This window comes from Microcaecilia unicolor, chromosome 6 (genome assembly GCF_901765095.1).
Source record: "Microcaecilia unicolor chromosome 6, aMicUni1.1, whole genome shotgun sequence".
Taxonomy (NCBI): Eukaryota; Metazoa; Chordata; class Amphibia; order Gymnophiona; family Siphonopidae; genus Microcaecilia; species Microcaecilia unicolor.
The window spans coordinates 120,464,914-120,491,089 of record NC_044036.1 but is presented as its reverse complement, the minus strand read 5'-3'; the positions used below and the strand labels follow the sequence as shown (position 1 = coordinate 120,491,089).

General features: G+C 42.6%; 1 protein-coding gene across 1 annotated transcript in view; it reads left to right on the top strand.

The window, feature by feature from the left end:
* TRMT1L (tRNA methyltransferase 1 like) overlaps window positions 1-26,176 on the top strand; it is a 283,269-nt gene that overhangs the window by 201,592 nt on the left and 55,501 nt on the right. Inside the window, 2 exon segments of the mRNA XM_030206540.1 lie at window positions 1,564-1,754; window positions 19,109-19,187. Of these exon segments, the coding sequence (XP_030062400.1) occupies window positions 1,564-1,754; window positions 19,109-19,187 (270 nt within the window).

Sequence of the window (26,176 nt, the reverse complement as noted above, 5' to 3'; positions counted from 1 at the left end):
TCCATCCCAGCAGCCTGGCATCAGCTTTTCCCTTCCGTACTCCCTATCCATCCCCCGCAGCTCAGCATCAGTCCTTCCCTTCTCTACCTTACCCCCCAGTCCATCCCTTTAGCCCAGTATCAATCATTCACTTCCCCACCATCCATCCCATAGCTAAGCATCAGCCCTGTCCTACCACCCCACCCTTCCCTGTAGCCTAGCGTCAGCCCTGTCCTACTCCCTATCCACCCCCCCCCCCCCCCCCCCCCATGGCATTAAATATGAAATACTTTTTTTTAATGTCCTGGGCAAATTAGAGCCATGTCCTCACCGGTCCACCCAAAAACCCACCAAAATGAGAGCAATAGGACAACTTTTTTAAAGCAGAGACCATCCCCACCCAAAAACCCACCAAAATAAGAGAAATAGACAACTTTTTAAAAATTAACCTGGGCACTATTAAAATTTATTGCTGGTGGATTTCTGGGTGCAGATTGGCTCTTCATTGCCTAGGGCAAAAGAGAGAAATTTAATGATTAAATATACCTTTTTTTTTGCACAAAGGCAGTGAAGAGTCCACCCCCCACCCAGAAGCCCACCACCAGAGTCATCATTTTGATTACAAGAGTAATCAAAATGCTGGGTGGGGGTGGACTCTTCACTGCCCAAGGCAAAAAGATAGGTATTTTAATCATTAAATTTACCTTTTTTGCCCTAGGCAGTGAAGTGCTTACCCCACCCAGAAGCCCACCAGCACCAGCCAGCATTTTGAGTACAGTCATGACACATTAAAAAAAATTTAAAAATACGTGTATTTATTACCTGCTGGGCAGATGCAGTTGCACGTGGTTCAGAACACCCTGGCTCCTGTAGCTGTGTTGTGGGGCTGCAGGGGAGTGCTACTGCAATGATGATGTGTGACTGTGATCGATTTGATTGACTCGAGAACCAACAACCACTGAAAATCATCTAGACCTGGCTGACAGGGCACCAGGCTCAGGCAGGCACAGTGTGGACTAAGGAGCCAGGCCAGCAGCCTTTTCTATTCAACACCATGTGTGGCGTGGTGCCATCATGCCATGCACACTGCGGGCCAGGCCCAGGTGGGGGAGCAGGCAGTGCAGTGTGGCGCATGCAGATTTTGTGTTCCTTAACACCAATCACAGGAGACTTATTGTAAATCCTCTTTAAGTTTCTTGTCTGTTTATTTTTACTACATCCATAAAAGAAAAGCATTTTTATTGAAACAACAAAAACACTGTTTATAACTAGGGCTGCATATTTAATGCTGAATGGTGGGCGGGGGGGGGGGGGTGGAAGAGACTGAGAAAGGGGTATGCTCAATAGGGGGAAGAAAGAGAGACAGAGGAAAGGACCCTGATGGCTTGGGTAGGAGAGAGGAGATACTGTACAGCAAGGGAAGAGTTAACCTCTCATGTGGTTAGGATTACTGTAGAAGTGTCCTGGAAAATAAGTCTATTGGCCAACTTATATGCATTTAATGATTAATTGAGCAGTTAAGAATTTGTGGAATTAATTAGAGAGGGTTTAGCTTTTAGCATTGTGTTTTATCTTGTTTTGTAGAGCTGCAGCTCGGAGTAACAAAGGCATCGAGGTTTTGCTCTCTGTTGCATTGGAACATTTCGTGTTGGTGATAGTAAGGATATTGAGAGGTCCACTTCAGGCAGATGAATGTGTAACGAAAATTCGCCACCTCATCCATTGCCAGTGGTGCGAGGAACGAATCTTTCAGAAAGGGGGGAATCTGCTGGAAGGTGAATGGATCCCTTTTATACTTTTGAATACCTAGCTCCTACCAGTTACTTAAAGCAAGTTAAGCAGCTAGGTTGAAATGCTTCCCTGCAGGTGTGTAACTTCGTGCTTTCGTAGAAAGAATACCTGAATCTTTCTAGCAATTAACAGGAGTGTGCTACTGCTGTTAAAACACATTATTAGTAAAGAGGTCCCACTGCATAAAATGGGACCAGTAGTATATAACACATGTTAATTAGCCTTAGAACACAGTAGCAACTTTTAGTAAATATATCCCATAACATTTTTCCTCCTTTTTTTTTTTTATACCACATTTCCTAGAGTGCTTTATAATTGTTTTTTATTTATCAAAGGGTGAGAAATTAGTTGTGATGTTTTTAATAGTGTCTTGTCTCTAAGCTGAGGGTGGGGAGTGTTTTCTCAAATTTGCCCTTCAGGATTTGAGTATTCCCATCAGAATAGATTAATAGGAAGAGAAGAGGAAGTAACAGTGGTTCTTTAAATGGATTTACCTATATTGCAGGTGCATTTGGATGGTCTTAGGGATGTGACTTTTTGTTAGAGTGAGTTCAATAAATATGTCAGTCTCCTGACTTTTAGTCCCTCCAGGATTGGGAAGAGAAAGACTAAATTCTCTGTTAGAAGTCCTTACAGAAAGGTCGTTGGAGTTTGTGTCAGCTTATTGTGATAGGAGTTTTTAATCTCCATGATGACAATCATCCTGTAATGTATCTCAAAATTTTGTCTTAGTATTCTCACATATGCCACACAGATACAAACTCACACACAGAGGCAACACAGATTCAAAAACATGTATGCCCACCCACTTGCATGCCCAAAGAGACTGGAAAGAATTCCATGAGCCATTTTTCACATGCTTTCCCCACTTATTAATTCATTGATGTCAGCATGCATTGAATTCCTATCTCTACAAATTGAGGCTGCTTGAGGAAGTGACGTCACAGACCCGAATGGCAGCTTGAAAATTGAGCTTCCAAGCCACTGCCAAGAATTAGCTTAATTAATAGCTTTCCTCAATGCTATAATCACGCAGGACACATTCTCGATTGAAGGGCACGAAGAGCTACGTGGGCTATGACGGCCTCGCGAGTGAAATCACTCGATATACAAGTGTATGCGTTTCAGCGGAAGGCGATGTCTCCAGATACGTACCCCGAGGAGCATGGCACCCGAGATGTGGAGAACCAACAGCTCTCGCTGGAGATTGCAATGCCTAGTGAGATCGGAAAGGTGCCTTTACCACAACATGAAACATTATGCACTTGGCTTCAAGAAATCAGATCAGATTAAAAGGCAATGCGCCAAGACTTGGCAACGCTGGGAACAGACCTCCGAGGAGAAATAGCAGAACTGGGTAATCGCGTGGCTGAAACGGAAGTGGGCCTGGAAGAACACGCAGAGTCTCTAACCATGCTTGAATAGCAGCTTCAGGACCAAAAAAGTGAAACCAGGTACCTATTGGATAAGGTGGAAGATTTAGAAAATCAGAGCTGTCGCTCCAACATAAGGGTGAGTGGGCTGTTACCTGAGTATTCAGATTGTGAAGAAGTTGTGCAGCGCCTTGCGGCCCACTTGCTCTTTGACCCTGAGAGCACCTGCATCCATTCACATTGAAAGGGTGCCCACCGAGCCTTGGGGACGAGAAAACCAAATGTGCCTAAAGATATTGTGGTATGCTTTGCTGAATTCAAATTGAAGGAAGCTGTGATGCACAAAGTGAGGGCGGCTAGCCCTATAGTGTGGGACAGTTACCCCATAGAGATTTACCATGACCTTTCAACTACCACCCTCAAACGGCGGAGCGAACTATGCCCTCTAACCTACTGATTGAGAGAGGAAGGGATTCAGTATAAATGGCAGCACACTTTTGCCCTAGTGTTTTACAAGGAGGGCAAACAACGCAGAGTGGCCTCGCTGGAAGAAGCACAAGAATGTTTATCCACTGGCGATCAAGTCGACCCACCAGAGAAGCATCAGCAGCCGGGCAGTAAGAAGCAAGGCAGGCCGAAATGGCATCGAGTATCTCAAGGGAAGGGCTGCCTGCGGGGACAGATCTCTGGAAGACAAGTTACATCGCCATCAGGCCCAGGATGAGACTAACAGCTCCAAAAGTTTGCTGTACTACATAGGATGGCCGGATGATGACAAGCGTTAAATCCTGGCGAGTGTTGAGGTTCAACTATATTTGACTGGCAGATGGATCGAGGACTCACTTCCTTTTCCCGCAGACATGTCACAGGTTGGTAAACTGATGTGTCATGGTTGGTATTGGGAGGAGGTTAGAGGGGGGTTGGAGGGGACGGGGCAAATTATATGGCATCTGGTGGTGGCTGACTAGGCTTGCTAAATGATAGAGGGCCTATGTTCAGTTGTGTTACTCTGAATGTTCATGGTCTTAACATGCCTATGAAACGCAAATTAATGTATATTGAGATGTTGCGCCTAAGGGCAGATGTGATATTCCTTCAGGAGACCCATTTGAAACAGCAGCATGAAAAATTAGTCAATTATAAGAGGTTTCCCACTGTTTTATTTGCATCCAACACAACTAATCAAAAAACAAAAGGGGTCCTTGTAGCTTTTTCAGATGCTCTTCCATGGCAAATATATTATACTATATCTGATAAAGAAGGCAGATATCTTTTAGTTACAGCATCCCTTTATAGCACTCAATATACTATGTTATCAATTTATACACCTAATGAGGGGCAAGGGTCCTTCTTAGCAGATCTGGAAAGGGTTTTACAACGCCATGCACAGGAACAACTAGTGATAGGGGGTGACCTTAATCTTACAATAGACCCGCCACTAGATAATTCAACAGGGCAGGTGAACAGTGCTAAGCAGGATAGAACCATACTTAAACGCTTTCTGGCACACTGGGGGCTGGTTGACCTATGACGCGGGAAACATGGTCAAGAGAGGGATTACACATACTTCTCACCTAAGTATAATACATATTCCAGGATTGACCTCTGGCTGGGGGACGGGGCTATAGCAAGTATTTTATTATTATTTTTATTTGTTGCATTTATACCCCGCTCTTTCCCGCTCAGTAGCAGGCTCAGTGCGGCTTACATAGTATGGAATTACATAGTATCACAGAAAGAACACAGAGATAGGTTGAGATAGGTGAAATGGGCAGGGGATGTAGGGGTAGGAGAGGTAGGAGTGCTGTAGAGTGGGTTCCTAGGTTGTCTGGTCATTTGGGTAGGCTTGTTTGAAGAGGTAAGTTTTTAGCAACTTCCGGAAGGGGGTAGATGGTCGCTAACTGTTCAGATGGGTCTTGGTAAGGCATTCCAGAGTTGGCTGCCTGTAACGGAGAAGTTGGATACGTAGTACGTTTTGTACTTGAGACCTTTGCAGTTGGGAAGGTGTAGATTAAGATATGTTCGAGAGGATTTTGATCCGTTTCTAGCTGGTAGGTCATTTAGGTTGGAAAATATACAAAGCAGATCGTTGATGGATAAAAATGATTTTAATAATAAATTAAAATGTGCATACAATAGCCCGACACGGGCCGTGTTTCGCCCTACTGGGCTGCTTCAGGGGCTACAAAACAAAATAATATATAATAAATAATCAAACATGAAATTAAAATTAAAAAATTAAATCTAGATCCCACAGAATAACATATATATAATATAAAAGAACAGGTAAATCAAAACATACATATGTATAAGGTAAAATATCACATAAATCAAAATATACATATATATATAGTAAAATATCATATATATATATATATATATATAGAGAGAGAGAGAGAGAAAAGAACAGATAAATCGAAACACACATATATATATATATGGTTATATATATAGTCAAAAACAATATATTTTTTTGTTCCAAATAATATTATCATAATTCTGTCATGCGTGTAAATACAAACAAAAACTGAATGAAATGCATAAGACACCCACCTCTTCAATGTTTCTCCACAACCAAAGGAGGAGTAAGGTGATAAAAGCAACTGTAATATACTAAAAAATGAAAAACAAATAAGGGCAATAATGATGGCCAGCATAAATAACTATTATATGAGGTAGAATAATCATAAGCTCTAGATTGAATTTTTTTAATTTTAATTTTAATTTCATGTTTGATTATTTATTATATATTATTTTGTTTTGTAGCCCCTGAAGCAGCCCAGTAGGGCGAAACACGGCCCGTGTGGGGCTATTGTATGCACATTTTAATTTATTATTAAAATCATTTTTATCCATCAACGATCTGCTTTGTATACTTTCCATCTTGGAGTTTGCAGATCGTTTGCCCCTTTGTTTCCTTGGTCATTTAGGTTGGTCATGTAGCTTGGAGATTCTCCATAGATAATCTTGTGAATCAGTGATTGGACTTTGAAGTTTATTCGTTGGTTGACAAGGAGCCAATGGAGTTTTTCACGAAGCGGTGTTGCGCTTTCAAATTGTGATTTACCAAAAATGAGTCTGGCTGCAGTGTTCTGGGCGGTCTGGAGTTTTTTCAGGATTTTGGGCCTTACAGCCAATGAAAATGCTGTTGCAGTAGTCAGCGTGGGTAAGTACAGTGTATTGTACCAAATTGCGGAAAGTTTTTAGGGGGAGATATGGTTTTACTCGTTTCAGCACCCACATCATGTTGAACATCTTCTTCGTCATGGCTTTTGCGTGAGTTTCCAGAGTTAGGTGATTCTCTAATGTTACTCCTAGGATTTTTAGCTTGTCGGATATGGGGATTGAGACATCAGGGGTAATCAGGGTAGTTGGGAGGAGTGTAGAGTATTGGGATGAGAGGATTAGGCATTGTGTTTTCTCCTTATTCATTTTCATCTTAAAATCGTTAGCCCAGGAAGCTAAGTTGTTCATGCCAGTGATTATTTTATCGGAGATTTCTGCTAGGCTGGATTGGAAAGGGATGAATATGGTAACGTCGTCTGCATAAATGAAGGGGTTTAGTCCATGTTTAGATAGGGTCTTGGCCAAGGGGATCATCATAAGATTGAAGAGAATCGGGGATAGAGGCGATCCTTGGGGAACTCCATATTTTTATGACCACGCAGACGAGATTGTTGTGGTTGATTTGACTTGGTAGGATCTTGTGGTGGTGAAACTTTTTATCCATTTAATGATGTTTCTGCAGTAGTTTTGTAAGAACGTCATGATTTACCATGTCAAATGCGCTAGATAAGTCAAACTGCAGGAGAAGTATGTTGTTTCCGAATGATATTTCTTGTTTGAACTTGGATATTAAGGTGAGTAGTACCGTTTCAGTGCTGTGTGCAGGCCTAAATCCCGATTGCAACTCATGCAGTATGGAGAATTTTTGTTATAAATTCGTTGAGTTGGGAGGTTACTCTGTTTTCCATTAGTTTGATCAGTAGAGGGATGGAGGCCACAGGGCGGTAATTGGTGATGTCATTTGCAGGTTTCTTGCGGTTTTTTGGTATTGGTGTGAGTAGTATGTTTCCGTGCTCAGTGGGGAAGGAACCCTGTTGAAGTTTAAGTGGGTGGTGAGGTCTGTAATGAATCGTGCTGGCGCATTTTTCATTAGATAGTTGGGGCAGGGGTCCAGGTGGCAGTGTGACTTGGAGAGTTTGGATAATACTGTGAAAATTTCCTCAGTGGTGAGGAGGATGAAGTTTGTCCAGGAGTGGTCTACCGGGATTTCGTCGATGTTGGGGTCCAGTTCGTCAAGGAAACTGTCGATGCTGGCATCGTCTTGGGGAATTGTGTTGCACAGATTGATAATTTTGTCGTTAAAGTATTTGGCCAGCTGGTCGGCAGATGGGTAGTTTGAGGATGAAATTGTGACTGGATCGGTGTTGAGCAGATTCTTTATAATTTGATATTGTTTTTTTTATGTGTGTTCCGGTGGATGTAATTGTTTTGTATAATAGGATCTTTTGGCTCGTTTAATGGCATTTTTGTAGTTCTTTTGTGTCTGCTTCCATGCATTTAAGGGTGAGAGTGTTTTTTGATTTGCTCCAAGTATTTTCAAGTTTTCTGGTTTGTGTCTTTAGATTTTTTAATTTGTCGTTAAACCATGGTGAAGGGTTTCATCTACGCAGAGTTTGAGTGTATTGGAGCAATTTCATCTAGAATAAGGCTGCACCTATTATCCCAGTCCTTAGTGGTGCTCATGATCTAGTGCAGGGGGTAACGATACGAGGGCCGCTTGATAACAGTGATCATAATATGATCGGTTTTGATATTGGCATTGAAGGAAGTGAAACTAGGAAATCAAGTACGCTAGCGTTTAACTATAGAAAGGGTGATTACGACAAAATGAGAAAAATGGTGAAAAAAAGACTGAAAGGAGCAGCTCGCAGAGTAAAAAACTTGCATCAGGCGTGGATGCTGTTTAAAAACACCATCCTGGAGGTTCAGGACAAATATATTCCACGTATTAGAAAAAAGGGAAAAAAGACTAAACGTCAGCCGGCGTGGCTAACAGTAAGATAAAGGAAATCATTAGAGCCAAAAAACAATCCTTCAGAAAGTGGAGAAGAGAACCAACTGAAAGTAACAGGATAGATCATAAGGAATGCCAAGCCAAATGCAAAGCGGAGATAAGGAGGGCAAAAAAGGACTTTGAGAAGAAATTAGCGTTGGAAGCAAAAATACATAGTAAAAACTTTTTTAGATACATTAAAAGCAGGAAACCGGCCAAAGAGTCGGTTGGGCCGCTGGACGAAAATGGTGTTAAAGGGGCGATCAAGGAGGACAAAGCCGTAGCGGAGAAATTAAATGAATTCTTTGCTTCGGTCTTCACCGAGGAGGATTTGGGGGGGACACCGGTGCCGGAAAGAATATTTGAAGCGGGGGAGTCGGAGAAACTAAACAAATTCTCTGTAACCTTGGAGGATGTAATGGGTCAGTTCAGCAAGCTGAAGAGTAGTAAATCACCGGGACCTGATGGTATTCATCCCAGAGTATTAATAGAACTAAAAAATGAACTTGCGGAGCTACTGTTAGAAATATGCAATCTGTCCCTAAAATCGAGTGTAATACCGGAAGACTGGAGGGTAGCCAATGTTACTCCGATTTTTAAGAAAGGTTCCAGAGGAGATCCGGGAAATTATAGACCGGTGAGTCTGACGTCGGTGCCGGGCAAGATGGTGGAGGCTATTATTAAGAATAAAATTGCAGAGCATATACAAAAACATGGACTGATGAGACAAAGTCAGCACGGATTTAGTGAAGGGAAGTCTTGCCTCACCAATCTAATGCATTTTTTTGAGGGGGTAAGCAAACATGTGGACAATGGGGAGCCGGTTGATATTGTATATCTGGATTTTCAGAAGGCGTTTGACAAAGTGCCGCACGAAAGACTCCTGAAGAAATTGCAGAGTCATGGAATCGGAGGTAGGGTATTATTATGGATTAAGAACTGGTTGAAAGATAGGAAGCAGAGAGTAGGATTGCGTGGCCAGTATTCTCAGTGGAGGAGGGTAGTTAGTGGGGTCCCGCAGGGGTCTGTGCTGGGTCCGTTGCTTTTTAATGTATTTATAAATGACCTAGAGATGGGAATAACTAGTGAGGTAATTAAATTCGCCGATGACACAAAATTATTCAGGGTCGTCAAGTCGCAGGAGGAATGTGAACGATTACAGGAGGACCTTGCGAGACTGGGAGAATGGGCGTGCAAGTGGCAGATGAAGTTCAATGTTGACAAGTGCAAAGTGATGCATGTGGGTAAGAGGAACCCGAATTATAGCTACGTCTTGCAAGGTTCCGCGTTAGGAGTTACGGATCAAGAAAGGGATCTGGGTGTCGTCGTCGATGATACGCTGAAACCTTCTGCTCAGTGTGCTGCTGCGGCTAGGAAAGCGAATAGAATGTTGGGTGTTATTAAGAAGGGTATGGAGTCCAGGTGTGCGGATGTTATAATGCCGTTGTATCGCTCCATGGTGCGACCGCACCTGGAGTATTGTGTTCAGTACTGGTCTCCGTATCTCAAAAAAGATATAGTAGAATTGGAAAAGGTACAGCGAAGGGCGACGAAAATGATAGTGGGGATGGGACGACTTTCCTATGAAGAGAGGCTGAGAAGGCTAGGGCTTTTCAGCTTGGAGAAGAGACGGCTGAGGGGAGATATGATAGAAGTGTATAAAATAATGAGTGGAATGGATCGGGTGGATGTGAAGCGACTGTTCACGCTATCCAAAAATACTAGGACTAGAGGGCATGAGTTGAAGCTACAGTGTGGTAAATTTAAAACGAATTGGAGAAAATTTTTCTTCACCCAACGTGTAATTAGACTCTGGAATTCATTGCCGGAGAACGTGGTACGGGCGGTTAGCTTGACGGAGTTTAAAAAGGGGTTAGATAGATTCCTAAAGGACAAGTCCATAGACCGCTATTAAATGGACTGGAAAAATTCCTCATTTTTAGGTATAACTTGTCTGGAATGTTTTTACGTTTGGGGAGCGTGCCAGGTGCCCTTGACCTGGATTGGCCACTGTCGGTGACAGGATGCTGGGCTAGATGGACCTTTGGTCTTTCCCAGTATGGCACTACTTATGTACTTATGTACTTATGAACCAGTGGTTTGAGTTTGGATCTGTTGACCAGTCGTTGTCATAGATTTGTTGCCAGAAAGTTTCTTTGTCTATCCATCCTCTGGTGCTAATTGTTATGGGATCATGTGGTCTAGGCTGGTCTTTTTTTTCGCCATTGTATGGACAGGTTCGCTTTGTGATGGTCAGACCAGGGGGAAGCAGACCAATGTATGTCTGATAAGAGGAAGTTTTGGTCTGTGGAGTGTTTGTGGGTGATGATGTCTAGTGAGTGTCCTTTGAAATGGGTTGGTTGCATTGGAGGGAGGTTGAAGTCACATAGTTGGAGGAAGTCTTTACATTCCCGAGTGTGGGCAGAGTTGGAGTCTTCTAGATGAAGGTTCAAGTCTCCAGTTAATAATATATTGGAGTAGTTAACGCATGTGTTTGATATAAAGTCCATGAATATGGTTTGGTGGTTGTTTCAGTTGCTGGGAGGTCTGTAAAACAGTATGCAGGTTAAATGGTCGTATAGTGTGGGGCAATGAAGTTTGATTGAAGCAATCTCGAGTTGTGGTGAAATGGACTCTGAGATGGGTTCTGCAGAGAATTTGGATCTGTAAATGAGTGCAATGCCTCCGCCTCTTTTGTCTTTTCTAGGCCAGTGTGATATTTTATAGCTAGGGGAGCATAGATCATTTATGATGCAATCTTTTGAGTTTCGGACCCAGGTTTCTGTGATGAAGAGTAGGTCGAGGTTGTCAGATGCAATCCAGTCTGTGATAATTTCGGTTTTATTAACTGCTGATCTTGCATTGATGTATCCCGCTCGGACAGGTAGGTGTGGTTCGGCATTCTGGAGTGAAGGGCGGATTTTGATAAGTTGTCTCGTTTTAGGTGTTTTAGACTTAGGTGGGAGTGTTCTGTTTTTGAGGATGGATGTCTGGGAGTTGGTTGGTTTCTGTGGTTGTTGCTGTTTCGTGGGGATGTGATTGATTTGGGTGTTCTTGAGTGATGGTGAAGAACTGCTATCATGTTGATTTCTGTTGGGGGGGGGGTGTTAAGAGTTGCGTGAATAATAGTGAGTGCATGGATAATGATGATTATTTTTAGAAATAGCATGTTGGTGAGATGATTTTGATTGGATAGGGGATATGTGTGTGGAGGGTCAGTTGGGGTGAGAGTGGAAGGGGTTGGTTATGGTGTGTGCGGGTTAAGGGTGGGTTAGGTGGGGGTAGGGTGGATTGTTCTTGTAGGCTTGGTTGGATTGGGCATAGGAGAGTAGAAACTATGGAGTGTGTTGTTTTTGTTGACTTGGTTTGTATGGCTTGGCTTGGTTGGGGTGGGGGTAAAAGAGAGGAGAGCTATGAAGGGCGAGTGTCTTTCTGTAAGTTAGATGAGGGAGGTTTGGACTTACTGGTCTGGGGGGATGGGGGTAGAGGATGGTAGAGGAATGGGAGAATGGGACTATGAATAGATAGTTACACTGTGTACTGATGGGATAAGAGGATTGGTTGGTGGTAGCAGAGGTAGCATCAATATGTATACAATTGAGTGAAACTAGGGTAATTACGAGATATCATCAAATTTTCACATTTCAATAGTACTATGGTTCTGAACAGGAATCAGTGTTAGACTGATGCACAATCATCGGTCGAGATATAAGACATTATCTGTACAGTGCTAGTGCATGTGTGTAATCCTACCCTTACAATCAGACAGAATATAAGCCAAGGTAAAATGTGTTGATGAATGGTTTACTTTCAGAAACAGTTGTAATTTGGGTGGAATAAACTTAAAACTAGTGGACTGTTTTCTGCAAAATCTATCTGTAGAATCTATACAAATAATGGCCAAAGACTAGCAAAACCAGCCAGACTTATCTGTGGTCTTTCAATACTGGAAGCTGGATTAAAAAAAAAGGTAATCTGCAAGCAGTAACTATTGAACCACGCACATGGTCTGATCACTTCCCGGTGGTGTTGACTCTGGGAACAATAAATATACCTAAGAGCCCTAGATATTGACGGCTTAATGAGACGTTATTACAAGACCCACAGAACATTTCTACTGTGGAGAAATACATTGTGGAATATTTAGAATTCAATGACCTAGGAGAGATACAACCACCCACTTTATGGAAAGGCTTAAAAGCAGTCAACGGACACATCATAACATTACAAGCCTATCTTACTAAAACTCGGGCTGTTCAGGAACAGGATCTTGGAGGCAATATAGCACAGTTGGAGAAGCTGCAGATCCCAAGAGAACCAAAACTTTACATCAGCTCAGAATAAAGCTTAATGGGGGGTTCAAATGACTGAGCTTTCAGCTCAATTACAACGGGTACAGCAAGAGCACTTTGAATTTGGTGACAAAGCTAGTAGATTATTAGCTTGCAAATTAAAGAAACAAGCCCAACGCAACCATATCTTTAACATTAAAAACACCTCGGGGGTACAGTGTAGCCAATCAGAGCAAATTCAGGAGGATTTCTATGATTATTATACAGAGCTTTATCTACCTGAAGTAACTCCATCTCCATCGGCCATAGAAGCCTACCTCCAGGAGGTTAGTCTTCGTCAGCTATCGCAGGGAGAGACAGCGTTGCTATCTGCATCCATAACATTAGAGAATATTGAATGGGCGATATCAGACCTACCCCACTATAAGGCCCCTGGCCCAGATGGCTTCCCCACCAGGTTTTATAAACTGTTTACTAAGCGATTGGCTCCTGTATTGCTTAGAGTCTTCACCTCCTTTGATACTGCACAGAAACTGCCCCATTCCTGGAGATTGGCAGCAGTCACTTTGCTGTTGAAACCAGGGAAAGATCCCCAGCAATGTGCCCCCTATAGACCAATCTCCCTCTTAAATACAGACTATAAAATCTTTACGAAGATCCTAGCTCATAGACTTCAGCTGGTTCTGCCTCGGCTGATACACGAGGACCAGGTTGGGTTTATTACGGGTTGCCAGACTCATGATAACATTAGATGCTTGCTACACATAATTCATCAGGCAAGAGATGACCGGACAGCAGCACTGTTGCTCTCGATTGATGGTGAAAAAGCATTCGACTGTGTGAACTGGACATTCTTGTTTGCTGTCCTGAAGCATGTGGAGCTAGGAGAGCGTTACATGGTGTGGCTCAAATTGCTGTATACAAGCCCGATAGCAATTCTAAAAAATAAATGGCACATATACTAAACCTTTGGAGCTCCATAGGGGAACCAGACAGGGTTGTGCAGTTTCTCCACTACTATTTGTTTTGTCCATCGAACCCCTTGCTAGCTTGATTAGGGGGAACCCTGGGATTTGGGGCCTGGTCAGGGGACGAAGGTAATATAAAATCATGCTATTTGCAGATGATGTGCTCCTGACCTTGTCCTGCCTAGAGTCCTCTCTGCAACAGACTATGGAAACTATTACACAATATGGCCAATTACCAGGGTTTAAGATCAATATTACCAAATCGGAAATCCTTAATCTCACTGTTCCCCCACAGGCAATTTCTCAGCTGAAAGCTGCCTTCCCATTTGTTTGGGCCACCAAATCCATTAAATATGTGGGGAAACACATAACACCCAATGTGGAGGGATTATTCTCAGCTAATTACGCTAAGAAGATTGGGGAACTTTTTGTGGAGCTCGACAGATGGGAGGAACTGACAATATCGTGGACAGGGCGTATTAATGCAATCAAAATGATGTTGTTCCCTAAACTATTATATCTATTTCTAGCTCTCCCGATCCCAGTTCCTCGCAGTTTTTTTGCTCAACTGAATCAAAAAATGTTTGCTTACATCTGGCGGAAGCGCCCACCTTGGGTGCGCTGGGCCATGATGTACCAGACACATGGTAGGGGGGGTATGGGAGTCCCCAACTTCTCTCTGTACTATCAAGTGGCCCAGCTGAAAGTATTAGCGGAATGGACTGCGACTGCTACTAAGAAATGGCTCCGCTGGGAGCGAGCCTGGCTGGGGACCTGCTCCTTTGGAGCACGGATTTAGTGAAGAGAAGTCTTGCCTCACAAATCTACTGCATTTTTTCGAAGGGGTGCGAGGGGGTGAACAAACGTGGACAAAGGGGAGCCAGTGGATATTATATATCTAGATTTTCAGAAGGCGTTTGACAAAGTGCCTCATGAAAGACTCCAAAGGAAACTGGAGAGTCATGAGATCGGAGGTAGTGTATTATTATGGATTAAGAGCTGGTTAGAAGATAGGAAGCAGAGAGTAGGGTTGAATGGTCATTATTCTCGATGGAGAAGGGTAGTTAGTGGGGTCCCTCAGGGTCTGTGCTGGGACCGCTGCTTTTTAACATATTTATAAATGACCTTGAGATGGGAGTAACTAGTGAGGTAATTAAATTCGTAGATGACACAAAGTTATCCAGGGTCGTCTCGTCGCAGGAGGAGAGTGAAAGATTACAAGAAGACCTCATGAGACTAGGGGATTGGGCGTCCAAATGGCAGATGAAGTTCAATGTTGAAAAGTGCAAAGTGATGCATGTGGGAAGGAGGAACACGAATTACAGCTATGTCATGCAAGGTTCCGCTTTAGGAGTTACGGACCAAGAAAGGGATCTGGGAGTCATCTTGGATAGGACGTTGAAATCTTCAGCTCAATGTGCTGCGGCTAAGAAGGCGAACAGAATGATGAGTATTATTAGAAAAGGGATGGAAAACAAGCATGAGGATGTTATAATGCCGTTATATTGCTCCATGGTGCGACCGCACCTGGAGTATTGTGCTCAGTTCTGGTTGCCTCATCTCAAAAAAGATATAAAGGAATTGGAGAAGGTGCAGAGAAGGGTGACAAAAATGATAAAAGGGATGGGACAACTACCCTATAAGGAGAGGTTAAGATGACTAGGACTCTTTAGCCTGGAGAAAAGGCGGCTGAGGGGTGATATGATAGAGGTCTACAAAATATTGAGTGGGGTAGAGCGGACAGATGTGAAGTGTTTGTTTACACTTTCTAACAATAATAGAACCAGGGGACACAAGATGAAATTAGAATGTGGTAGGTTTAAAAAAAAAAAACGGAGAAAGTTTTTCTTTACTCAGCGCATAGTTAGACTCTGTAACTCATTGCCGGAGAAGGTAGTGACGGCAACTGTACTTGCTGAGTTTAAAGGGGGTCTGGACAGATTACATTTTGGGTTTTTGCCAGGTGCTATCGGAGACAGAGTGCTGGGCTTGATGGGCCTTTGGTCTTTTCCCAGCGTGGCAGTACTTATGTACTTATGATGTTATGTGGCTACCGGGAGTGATTTATTGGCTATAATTCGGAGAGTCCCCTTAGGGGTGAGCCACTTGCTTTCCACATGGTACCGTATATGTAAACAACTATCTGTTGGGTCTCAGGCTTTCCCTGCAGGCTCCTCAGAACTGGTATAAAGGCGGTGGGCTCAGGCCGTATATTCTGGGACAGGTATGGGCTGATGGGAGGATACTTAATTTTGAAGAACTCCAAGAGGAATATGGGCTGGTTGAAAGTGACCTATTTTATTATAGCTGCTTACGAAACTTTATCCACAGACGGGCAAGGGAGGAACTGGACCTAACTGAAACAGCATTAGAGAAGGCCCTGCGGAGTTGGGGGGGGGGGGGGGGTAAAGGAAGTATATCTCGTTTATATCTAGCCCTCCTATTCTACACTAACCCTCAATTATATTATAATTAAAGATGGGAGTTAACATTACAGAGCACCCACCCACAGGAAACTTGGTTGAGGGGGTACAGATTCTTGCTCAAACCATCTTTAGCTCAGCCTATGGTAGAAAATGGTTTTAAAATGTTTTACTGGTGGTATTATACCCCTGATAGATTACAGCAAATGTATCCCAGGGTATCTGCAGACTGTTAGCGTAACTGTTGTGCTAGGGGCTCCTTCTTGCACATACGGTGGGAGTGCCCGGTGGCCCAGACATACTGGAAACAAGTACTCCAGCTGGTCCATCATACACTGCAACAACATTATTCTTGTAAAGCGTAATACTGCCTGCTACATTTTAAACCTCCGGAGATTTGTCTCCCAACATAAGCTTGCAATTCAGTTTTTTGTGGATACAAAGCTGTCTTTGGCAAGGGCTTGGAAGCAACAAACTCTACCATCCATACGACTTATACTGCATAAAGTGGATTACTTATAATACCAAATGTCTAAACTTACTGCAATGAGAAGAGACCACACAGTTGTCAGTGTCACCATGATATCCAGGGGGAGGAAGGAAACTAGTTTACTAACAGGCTTATTTTCGAAAGAGAAGGGTGCCCATCTTCCGACACAAATCGGGAGATGGGCTTTCTTCTCTTAGGGTCTCCCAAATCGGCATAATCGAAAGCCGATTTTGGGCGTCCTTGATTGCTTCCCATCGCGGGGATGACCAAAGTTCACGGGGGGCGTGTCGGAACCATAGCAAACACGGTACTGGGGCGTGATTAAGAGATGGGTGTCCTCGGCTGATAATGGAAAAAAGAAGAGCGTCCCTGAATAGCACTTGACCGACTTTACTTGGTCCATTTTTTCTTGCGACCAAGCCGTGAAAAGGTGCCCAAACTGACCAGATGACCACCGGAGGAAATCGGGGATGACCTCCCCTTACTCCCCCAGTGGTCACCAACCCCCTCCCACCCTAAAAAAAAAAAAAAACTTAAAAGCCTCTATGCCAGCCTCAAATGTCATTCCCAGCTCCATGACAGCAGTATGCAGGTCCCTGGAGCAGTTTTAGTGGGTGCAGTGCACTTCAGCCAGGCGGACCCAGGCCCATCCCCCCCTACCTGTTACACTTGTGGTGGTAAATGTGAGGCCTCCAAAACCCACCCGAAACCCACTGTACCCACATCTAGGTGCCCCCCTTCACCCCTTAGGGATATGGTAGTGGTGTACAGTTGTGGAGAGTGGGTTTTGGGTGGCTCAGCACCGAAGGTAAGGGAGCTATGCACCTGGGAGGAATTTGTGAAGTCCACTGCAGTGCCCCCTAGGGTGCCCGGTTGGTGTCCTGGCATGTCAGGGGGACCAGTGCACTACGAACTCTGGCTCCTCCCACGACCAAAGGGCTTGTATTTCGTCGTTTTTGAGATGGGCATCCTCAATTTCCATTATGGCCGAAAACCGGGGACGACCATCTCTAAGGTCGACCATCTCAACATTTAGGTCAACCATCTCTAAGGTCGACCTAAATGTTGAGATTTGGGCGTCCCCCGACTGTATTATCGAAACAAAAGATGGACGCCTATCTTGTTTTGATAATACGGGTTTCCCCGCCCCTTCGCCAGGCCGTCCTGCGAGGACGCCCTCATGAAATCTTGGGCGCCCCGTTCGATTATGCCCCTGTGGAGGAGTAGCCTAGTGGTTAGTGCAGTGGACTTTGATCCTGGGGAACTGAGTTCGATTCCCACTGCAGTTCCTTGTGACTCTGGGCAAGTCACTTAACTCTCCATTGCCCCTGGTACAAAATAAGTACCTGAATATATGTAGTTGCAAAAAAACTTCAGAAAGGCGGTATATCAAGTCCCATTTCTCTTCCCTTCCCTTTCCCCTCCACGTGTATTAGCTTCTGTATATGGTAACATTTTTTTTGCTATATTAAGTATGGCATTACAGAATTTTCAATAAAAAAAAATTGAAGCTGCTTGTTGTTAGAAAAAGTGAATAACTTAAGGGCCCTTTTACTAAAGCTTAATGCATGCTAACAGACATTAGCGTGCACTAAGTGCCACTTGGCTCATAGGTATAAAATAGGATGTGCTTTAGTAAAAGGGCTCCTTAGTAATCAAAGGTCTCTAATAACTAACTCAGTGGATCACACAAAACATTTTTCTACCCCTTTTGAAGAGTTAATTCTGCCTTTATGCTTTACAAAAAGGTATGCCTGGTTGCAAATCATACTGTTGCATGGGGCTCCAGAGGGACTGAAGGAAAAGAGAGGGAGATTGTGAGCCTTCTAAGGACAGAGAAAGTACCAACATATAATGTGTACAGTGCTGCGGACGTCTAGTAGCGCTATAGAAATGGTTAGTAGTAGTAGTATGTTGAATTGATTTGTGTTTGTGGCACAGTACAAAGTTGAAGAGACAGCTCATTGTCCTATTCCTGGAGTGGAGGAGTAGCCTAGTGGTTAGTGCAGGGGACTTTGATCCTGGGGAACTGGGTTCGGTTCCCACTGCAGCTCCTTGTGACTGTGGGCAAGTCACTTAACCCTCCATTGCCCCAGGTACAAAATAAGTACCTGTATATATGTAAAGCGCTTTGAATGTAGTTGCAAAGTACCACAGAAAGGCGGTATATCAAGTCCCATTTCCCTTCCCTTTCCCTCTGTATGCAAAAATATGGAACATATACTTTATGGGCCACTTAACAGCGAATAGGAGGTGGACTTTGAGTTTTATAGCCCTTTTTTAAGGGGTCAAACCAGAAAACTGTACAGTAATATTGCACCAAGTCCTTGGGGGGAGGTTGGAGGTGTTTACTTGGGGTATGACTTTTTTGTGCTTCTTATACATGCAAAGAAAAGAAGGGAGAAACAGAAGGATATGAGAGAGATACATTTTTTGAGAAGTATTACGGTAGATAACAGAAAAGTTCAAAATGACTACACAGAGCAATAAATCAATAAATTAGTCACACTGTTGCCCTGAGCATGTGGTATTGGCCATACAGCTCCAGGAATATATCACTGCATCATGTCCTTCAGCAATTGATTCCACAAGCTAGTTATGCACTTCAAAACATTCTACAATTTTCATTGAGTTATTTGTTTTGCTTTAGTGTGTGCTACAACAAAACAAAAATGCATATCCTTAGTACCTTTCTGTATTCAAGAAAGAAAATGTTTCAATTTTGTATTCTAGAAAACCCATACAAACAGCTACCTTGTACCTGCAATAAAGGTATGGCTGGGAAGACAGCAGTAGAGATTGGTCCTATGTGGTATGTAATTATTACTTTGTTGTCTCATTTGATTATTTGAGTAGAACTAGGGAATTGTTTTCTGATTTCATCTCTGTCCAGAGAAATAAGCTAATGATATGGATTCAAAGTCTTGCAGCACTTAAGCCCAAAGTACTAAAGGTAATGGGGAAAAAAAGAAGTAATAAGAGCAAATGGTGAACATGATTAAGATCATTGGAAAAGCATTCTTAATGTTTTTAAAAATGACTCATTTCAAACACTCGCTGCTCTTACAGCAGTTGTGGTTGCCAATTTTAAAATTGCATTGGATGTAAAAATTACAATTTTTTGGTCCTCATAGGGATTTTTAATGGCTTATACTTGTAACAAAAAGACAAAAGAACCCCATGATTTGTGGATATTGGAGTTGTGGAAGTAGGCTCAAATCTTTGGATTGAAATGGAGAAATTCCTGAATGAAAATGCCTCTTGAAAATTGTTTTGTGAAATCCATCTTTCTAGGAACATTGCAGAGAAATTTCCTCCTACTGACTATAATAGCTGCTAAAAAGTATGTTCTTTAATAATAGCTCAATCAATTCATTTGTGGATGGGTAGAAAGTTAAACAATTAAGACATTTTTTGAACAGGCATTTGGTGTAATGGGAATATACAGGGCCAAGAAGCTGCATTTGTCACTGAAGGAGAATTTGTTGGAAAGGACTTTGCTAGCATTAGTAAGATCCCTGGGAATGAGTGTGAGGTTTAGTACCCAGTTCAGAGATCAGGATGTGTGGTTGCCAGTGGAAGAAGTCCCGCCAGTGAAGGGGCACTATGGTGGTTAGAATATTTAATTGAAATGAGTCGATTCCCTAATTACTGAAGTTTTCTCGGTGCTTTGGTTCTCTGACTCAGAACTGGTGGAGAATATAAAATCTGAGGATCATCTAGTAGAAGGGATTAATAAACTTCCACAAGCCTTCCCCAGTACATCGAGTTATCATTTATATGATAGGCACAGAATGGAACTTGCTGAATGCTGGTCTGAAGGTGGCAAGGTCTGTGACACATTTATAACCTGTAACAACAGCAGAACAAGAAGTCTCGTGCCTCCTGATGGTAGACACATTGGTGTCTGCAATTACAAAGAAAAACATTATCCCAGTGGAAGGAGGTGTGGCCTTGAAGGATGCATTCACAGGATTATCATATTGAAGCATCGTTGAAACAAGCCTTCAAGGTGTCTGCCTTGGTCTTGCAGGCAGCAGTCTGTGAAGGTTTGGTAGCCAGGGCCTCTTTTTCATGGATGGAATGATTGCCCATAGAGGGCCTGATGGGTGGCTCAGAAGGGTTGTTTGTATGTACCTCTTCTTGAGATGGGCTTTGTCTTCTTGTCTGGTGCTATCCAGCCTTTTGCATTGAGTGTCACATGTATGACTATCTCCCAGTTGGTGAGATGTCATATGTGTGTGCTCGATGCAAAGATCTCCTAGCTGTCAGAGAATGAGCCCGTTCTCTTGAGGCTAGAGTAGCAGACTTGGAGGAGCTGAGGGAGACAGAGAGGAGGCCTACAGGGACGTTGTAGAGAAGTCCCACCTTCAATCTGGCAGCCCCTGTGCTGCCTTGGAGGAGAGAGGCCTTCTAAACGGAGAGCATCACCCTGGTGAGGATGGAAGTAATCCTGTAGACAGGACCACCACATCAGGGAATGTAATATCCTCTTACACCGAGGATGTGTCTCCACGAGCTAGTGCCTAGGTGGGAAGGGTTAGGACACTGTTGTAGTTGGTGATTCGATTATTAGGCATGTAGATAGCTGGGTGGCTGGTGGACGTGAGGATCACCTGGTGACTTGCTTGCCTGGTGCAAAGGTGTTGGACCTTACACGTGACATAGATAGTGCTGGGGAGGAGCCGTCTGTCTTGGTACATGTGGGTACCAATGACATAGGAAAATGTGGGAGGGAGGTTCTGGAAGCCAAATTTATTTATTTATTTATTATATTTGTATCCCGCACTTTCCCACTAAAAGCAGGCTCAATGCGGCTTACATAGTAATAGGTAACACAGAATTTTGTTATGTAAATTAGGAAATTAAGTATAACATAATAGAAGGATGGATGGGAGTAAATGGATGGGTAGGTAGGTAGAGACAGGTGATAGAGAGAGGAGGGTAAGGTGGGAGATAGATTCTGGGTCAATGTCGTTTTCTCTTCAGTATATGTAAGGTAGATGGGTTCATGAGATTAATCTGGGTCTTTTGGGTAGGCTTGTTTGAATGGATGGGTTTTTAGTGCTTTTCTGAATGGTAGGTGGTCATGGATTGCTCGAATAGGTCTAGGGAGAGCGTTCCATAGACGGCTTCCCAGGAAGGAGAAATTGGATCCATAATAAGTTTTGTACTTGAGACCTTTACAGCTGGGGTAGTGCAGGTTGAGGTACTTTCGTGAGGATACAGACATGTTTCTTGCTGGAAGGTCGACCAGATTTATCATATAGTTCGGAGATTCTCCGTGTATTATCTTGTGGATTAAAGTCTGGGCTTTGAAATTGATACGTTCTTTGATTGGGAGCCAGTGCAGTCTTGCACGGAGAGGAGTTGCACTCTCAAAACGTGATCTGCCAAAGATGAGTCTTGCTGCTATATTTTGGGTGGTCTGAAGTTTTTTTAGGATATAGGCTTTGCAGCCTAAGAAAATACAGTTGCAGTAATCAGCATGGGTAAGTACCATGGATTGCACTAAATTCTGGAATGTTTTCTGGGATAGATATGGTTTTACGCGTTTCAATATCCACATCATTGTGAACGTTTTCTTTGTGGTGGATGTGGCATGATTGTCGAGGGAGAGGTGGCTGTCTAGTGTCACTCCAAGGATTTTCAGGTTTTCAGAAATGGGGATTGTAGTGCCAGAGATGGTGAGATTAGATGGGGGAATTGTAGAGTGCTGAGATGAAAGGATTAGGCACTGTGTTTTTTCTTTGTTCAATTTCATCCTAAAGGCGTTGGCCCAGGAGGTTAAGATGTTCATGCCCATGGATATTCTATCAGAGATTTCTGTTAGGTTTGATTTAAAGGGAATGAATATAGTAACATCATCAGCATAAATGATAGGGTTTAGACCATGTCTGAATAGGGCTTTGGCTAGTGGGATCATCAATAGATTGAAGAGTATCGGCGATAAAGGTGATCCTTGAGGTACTCCGCAGATAGGTGACCAGAGGGATGAGATATCAGTGGGTGATTTAATTTGATAGGATCTTGAGGTGATGAATCCTTTTAGGCTCTTAGGTAGAAAGCTCAAATCTAGGACCTCTAGGGTAGCATTTTCTGAAGTGCTACCCGTTCCACGCACAGGGCCCAAGAGACAGGCAGAGCTCCGGAGTCTCAATGCATGGGTGAGACGATGGTGCAGGGAGGAGGGTTTTAGATTTGTTAGGAACTGGGCAACATTCTGGGGAAGGAGGAGCCTATCCCGAATGGATGGGCTCCACTTTAACCAGAGTGGGACCAGGCTGCTGGCATCGGCATTTAAAAAGGAGATAGAGCAGCTTTTAAACTAGAGATTGGGGGAAGGCCGACAGTCGCTCAAAAGCGCATGGTTCGGAATAAGGTATCTTTTAAAGATATCACCAAAACAGGGAAGATAGGGTATCTCGATAGTGAGGTTGCATAAAAGATGATAGTAGATCAGGTGTCCTTAAATAAAAATCAGACAAAAGATTGCAAATTAATACTGTCAAGTGCTGAGCATGTTGTAAATAGGAACAACAAACACAGTTTGAAATGTCTATATGCGAATGCTAGAAGCCTAAAAAATAAGATGGGAGAGTTAGAATATATTGCACTAAATGAAAAATTAGATATAATAGTCATCTCTGAGACCTGGTGGAAAGAGGATAACCAGTGGGACACTGTCATACCAAGGTACAAATTATATCATAGTGATAGGGTGGATCAAATTAGTGGAGGGGTAGCACTGTATGTTAAGGAAGGCCTTGAATTAAACAGATTGAAAATTCTGCAGGAGACAAAACACATCTCGGAATCCCTATGGATTGAAATTCCACGTGTAAAGGGGAAAAGGATAGTGATAGAAGTGTACTTCTGTCCGCCTGGCCAGGATGAACATATGGATTCAGAAATGTTATCGGAAATTAGGGAGGCTAACAAACTGGGCAACACAATAATGGTGATGAGAGGGAAGCTGGGCGTGTCAAGATGGCGACATGGTGAATGTAGGAAGCAGCTCTTGGCTCGGCGTTCTTCATTCCTTTGAAGAATTTCCCCTTTTTTTCTGAAAGTTAAAAATGCCTCATAGTAAAAGGAAAGGCTTGGTGCGGTCTATCCCCCCACCTACCTCAACCTCGTCGCCGAACCAACAGAGTTTAGAACGCTTCCTAACGAAGGCTTCTCGAAGTGAACAGGGGGTGGGGAACCCCTTAGCAGAGCCCTCCGGAGAAGCGGAGCTCCTGCTGGGAGCTGAGGCGTCGCTCTCACTGCCCTCAATTCTAACACTCCTCATGCCCGGCACTGGCTGCACTGCAGGCAAGGAATCCACAAACCTCCAAAGTGGTGGGGAAAGATTCTCTTGGTGGGGAACCTATATTGTCGGTTCAGTGCTCGGAGTCAGAGGCCCAAAAAAACATCTGAGGCCTCTGAAAATAACACGGAGGTTAATCTGGAAAAGATTTGGCTCAAACTTAACAAAATGGACTCAACATTACAAAAATCTTCTGGCGAGGTAAATGTTTTATTCCTTAAGTTTGATGAACTGGTTAATAATGTGGAGGAATTGAAAAAGGACTTAATTATAAGAGAAACTCAAATGGGAAAAGAACTGGAACATTTGCAAAGTTTTAAAGCAACAGTAGCTAAAGATAAGATTTTGCTGAACAGACGGATTGAACAGAGAGAATATTATAATAGAAGGCTGAATTTACGAATATTGAATTTTCCTAAAATACCTGGAATGTTACCTATTGATTTATTTAAGAAATTCCTGATTGAAAATTTAAAAATGCCTAAAGAAGCTATTCCTCCTATAACAAAGCTATATTATATAACGCAAAAAACAGGTATGAAAGAGGGACAACTTGAACACGTAAATGAACAGCCTAATATTGATGTTGATAATATTTCTTCATTTCTGGAGCAATCAATTGAAATAATAACCATCAGAGCCACTTTGCTAATTACATTTGTGTTTGAACAGGACTTAAATGCAATCTTGAGACTTTACTTTAAGTTACCAAAGACCCCTTTTTGTGGGGAGAAAATCTGGATTTATCCTGACATAACCTGACAGACTCAAGATAGGAGGAAAGATTTTCTGAAAATGAAACAAGGAAGTCTTGAAATTGGGAGGGACATTTTTCCTTGCATACCCCTGTAAATGTTTGGTCCGTTTTGCTGAGACTAAATATTCTTTTTTTGTACCAGAACAATTGAAATCTTTTCTAGATACTAAACAACTGAGATAATATAAGAATTACGCAAAGCAACCATGTGTAGCCTTACTATATGCTAAGTTAATCCACAAATAATTCTTCTCAAGTTTTGACTATGTCCCAAAATAGTGGTCTAAGGAAACGTTGAATATATATATAAATATTATGTCATGAATAATAATGTATGATATATATATATTTTTTCTTTATGGTTTATATTTAACGCTGTATTTCTGTACAAGTAGAATGCTTGTTAAAATATAAAATTAATAAATAGATTTGAACATAATAGGTGATTTCAATTACCCTGATATTGTCTAGGTAAATGTAACATAGGGGCATGCTAGGGAGGTAAAATTCCTTGACAAAATCAAAGGACTGCTTTATGGAGCAGCTGGTATAGGAACCGACAAGAGGAGAAAAAAATCTAGACCTAGTCCTTAGTGAGTGCATGATCTGATGAGGGAGGTAATAGTGATGGGGCTGCTTGACAACAGTGATCATGATATGATCAGATTTGATATTAGCTTGGAGTAAGTATAAACAGGAAATCCAATACATTAGCGTTTAACTTTCAAAAAGGAGACTATGATAAAATGAGAGGAACGGTGAAAAAAAAAACTTAGAGGAGCGGCTGCAAGGGTCAAAAATTTACATCAGGTGTGGATGCTGTTGAAAAATACCATCCTGGAAACCCAGGCTATATATATTCCGTGTATTAATTAAAGAGGGAGGAAGACCAAATGAAAGCCGGCATCGTTAAAAAGTGAGGTGAAGGAAGCTATTAGAGCTAAAAGAAAATCCTTCAGAAAATGGAAGATGGAACCGACTGAAAATAATAAGAAACAACATAAGGAATGTCAAGTCAAATGCAAAGCGCTGATAAGGAAGGCTAAGAGGGACTTTGAAAAAAAGATTGTGTTGGAGACAAAAAACACATAGTAAAACAATCGGTTGGACCGCTAGATGACCGAGGGGTAAAAGGGGCAATCAGGAAAGACAAAGCCATAGCGGAGAGATTAAATGAATTCTTTGCTTCAGTCTTCACCGAGGAAGATTTGGGAGAGATACCGGTGCCAGAAATGGTATTCAGTGCTGACGAGTCAGAGAAAATGAATGAAATCTCTATGGAATGACCGAAAAGACTCCACACATTATCTCTCTGATTGGGATGAAAGATGCAAGAGTGTACTAGACAAAATAGTACCCCTAAGAACCAGAACATCACGTAGACAGAATGTAGCCCCAAGGTTCAACAATGAACTAAAAAAACTCAAACCAGAAAACTCGAACGAGCGTGGGCAAAAATAAAAGACCAGCACACACTTAACACATGGAAACAAACACAAAGAAAATACAAATATGCAATAAGGCAAACCAAAAGATCCTACTATAAAACTAAAATAGGACCAGACTACAAAGACCTGAAGAAACTATACCAACTAGTAAACACGCTCATAGATACCACTCCTATCATCACAACCAACACCAACATCCCATCTGCAGATGATGTTGCCAATTACTTCAAGGAAATAATAATAAAACTACGCAAGACACTTCCTCAACAGAACACTGATATTGA